Below are 1,561 nucleotides of genomic sequence, written 5' to 3'. Positions count from 1 at the left end.
ATGTATCAGCATTCCAGAATCAGCAGTTTTCTTGGATGCAGTGTGTTTCATACTGAAACTGGTAGCAGTAATCTGTCTTATGAGCCACTTTGTAGAAGAATAGATCAGATTTACTATGTAATACATGTTAATAAAATTCACCAAGTCGCGATAGCCTTTGGTTCTATTGAAAGTTTGATCCTTGTCTCCATGGCATATGACTGTCAAGCAGCAGTGTGCAAACCCCTGCAATATACTACCATTATGACAAGTACTACCTATATTCTCATTGTCACTTGCTGCTACATGTGTGGTATCTTACAATCTTCTGTCCATGTTGCTCTTCCATTTTGCCTTTCCTTCTGTCACTCCAATGTGATTAATCACATTTCCTGTGATATTCACCCACTGCTGGAAATTTCTTGTTCTGACACCCACACAAATGAGATTACACCCCTTATCTTGGCTACATTAGATCTTGTTTTCACTCTCTTCGTTATCTTAAACATTTACCTGCTTATTTTCATTGCTATCCTGAGGATGCATTCAGCTGAAGCACAGAGGAAGGCCTTTTCTACCTGTGCATCTCATCTCATCACTGTGTCCATCTTCTTTGGTTCCCTTATATTCATATACTTACAGCCTAGTTCAAGTCACTCCCCAGAGGCAGACAAAATTGCATCTGTGTTTTATATCATGACTATTCCTATGCTCAACCCTGTGGCCTACAGCCTGAGGAACAGAGAGGTCAAGTGTGCATTTAAGAAGGTTGTTGGTAAACTAAGAACTACACTTCATTCTGTTGATTAATTTCAAAGTGTTTATCAAAAATGTGAAACTTTGAACATCTGTATTTGAAAAATCATTTCTTGTAATTATTCTTTTTCTATGATTTTATTCAACTGTTATTTTATTACAGAGTACTCTCTTTCCTTCATTAGTTTTTTGATTAATGTACAGTGAATTTAGAGTGTTTCCTACCAGAAATAAAATTTAATTTAATATTAAATTCAAGAGTATAATTTTATTGTCATCTAAGAAACTTACTGTTTATAGGAATCATTAAATGAGAATTCAAGAAATGAGATAAAAACTAAATTAACAAATAATCATAAAAGAGAATGAATGAATGAATTGGTAAGTGAGAAGAAATATAACAGAGACTGAATAAAAAAATAAAGATGAAACTCTACTCAATCTGAGTGATCATAGTGCTTTGTGGCTGGTTATATTATGTGCTTAAAGAAGAGAGATAGCCGTGAGATTAGTGAACACTATCCTGAATTCCTGTACAGCCCTGGATTTATGTTGTTTACTTTTTCATATATGAAATCCAAAATTTTTCTCTCAGCACGTCCTCTAAGTTGAACTCTTAATAAAATTAGGGAAAAACAATGAAATTGAATCAAATCTCTAAGAACACTAAGTATTTAGCTGTTAGCTTGTCATGGAAGACTCTCTACTGGTGAAAAATAAGCAGAGGGAAAATTTAGTATATCCAACAATACCCACTGCCTGATGAACAGAATGTAACTCGAGGTGATGTGATCTGATATCTCTTTATGGGATACAACTGTGGCAC

At 34.5% G+C, this 1,561-nt stretch overlaps 1 protein-coding gene across 1 annotated transcript; it reads left to right on the top strand.

Moving 5' to 3' along the window:
- Positions 1 to 789, top strand: LOC110288924 (olfactory receptor 5B2-like). The gene has a single exon (XM_021155160.1). The coding sequence runs from the start codon at positions 1 to 3 to the stop codon at positions 787 to 789; it is 789 nt and encodes a 262-aa protein (XP_021010819.1).
- Positions 790 to 1,561: the final 772 nt, after the last annotated feature.

Source organism: Mus caroli, unplaced genomic scaffold (genome assembly GCF_900094665.2).
Source record: "Mus caroli unplaced genomic scaffold, CAROLI_EIJ_v1.1 scaffold_6343_1, whole genome shotgun sequence".
NCBI lineage: Eukaryota > Metazoa > Chordata > Mammalia > Rodentia > Muridae > Mus > Mus caroli.
The sequence above is the reverse complement of the archived record's forward strand: the minus strand, read 5'-3'. Positions and strand labels throughout refer to the sequence as shown.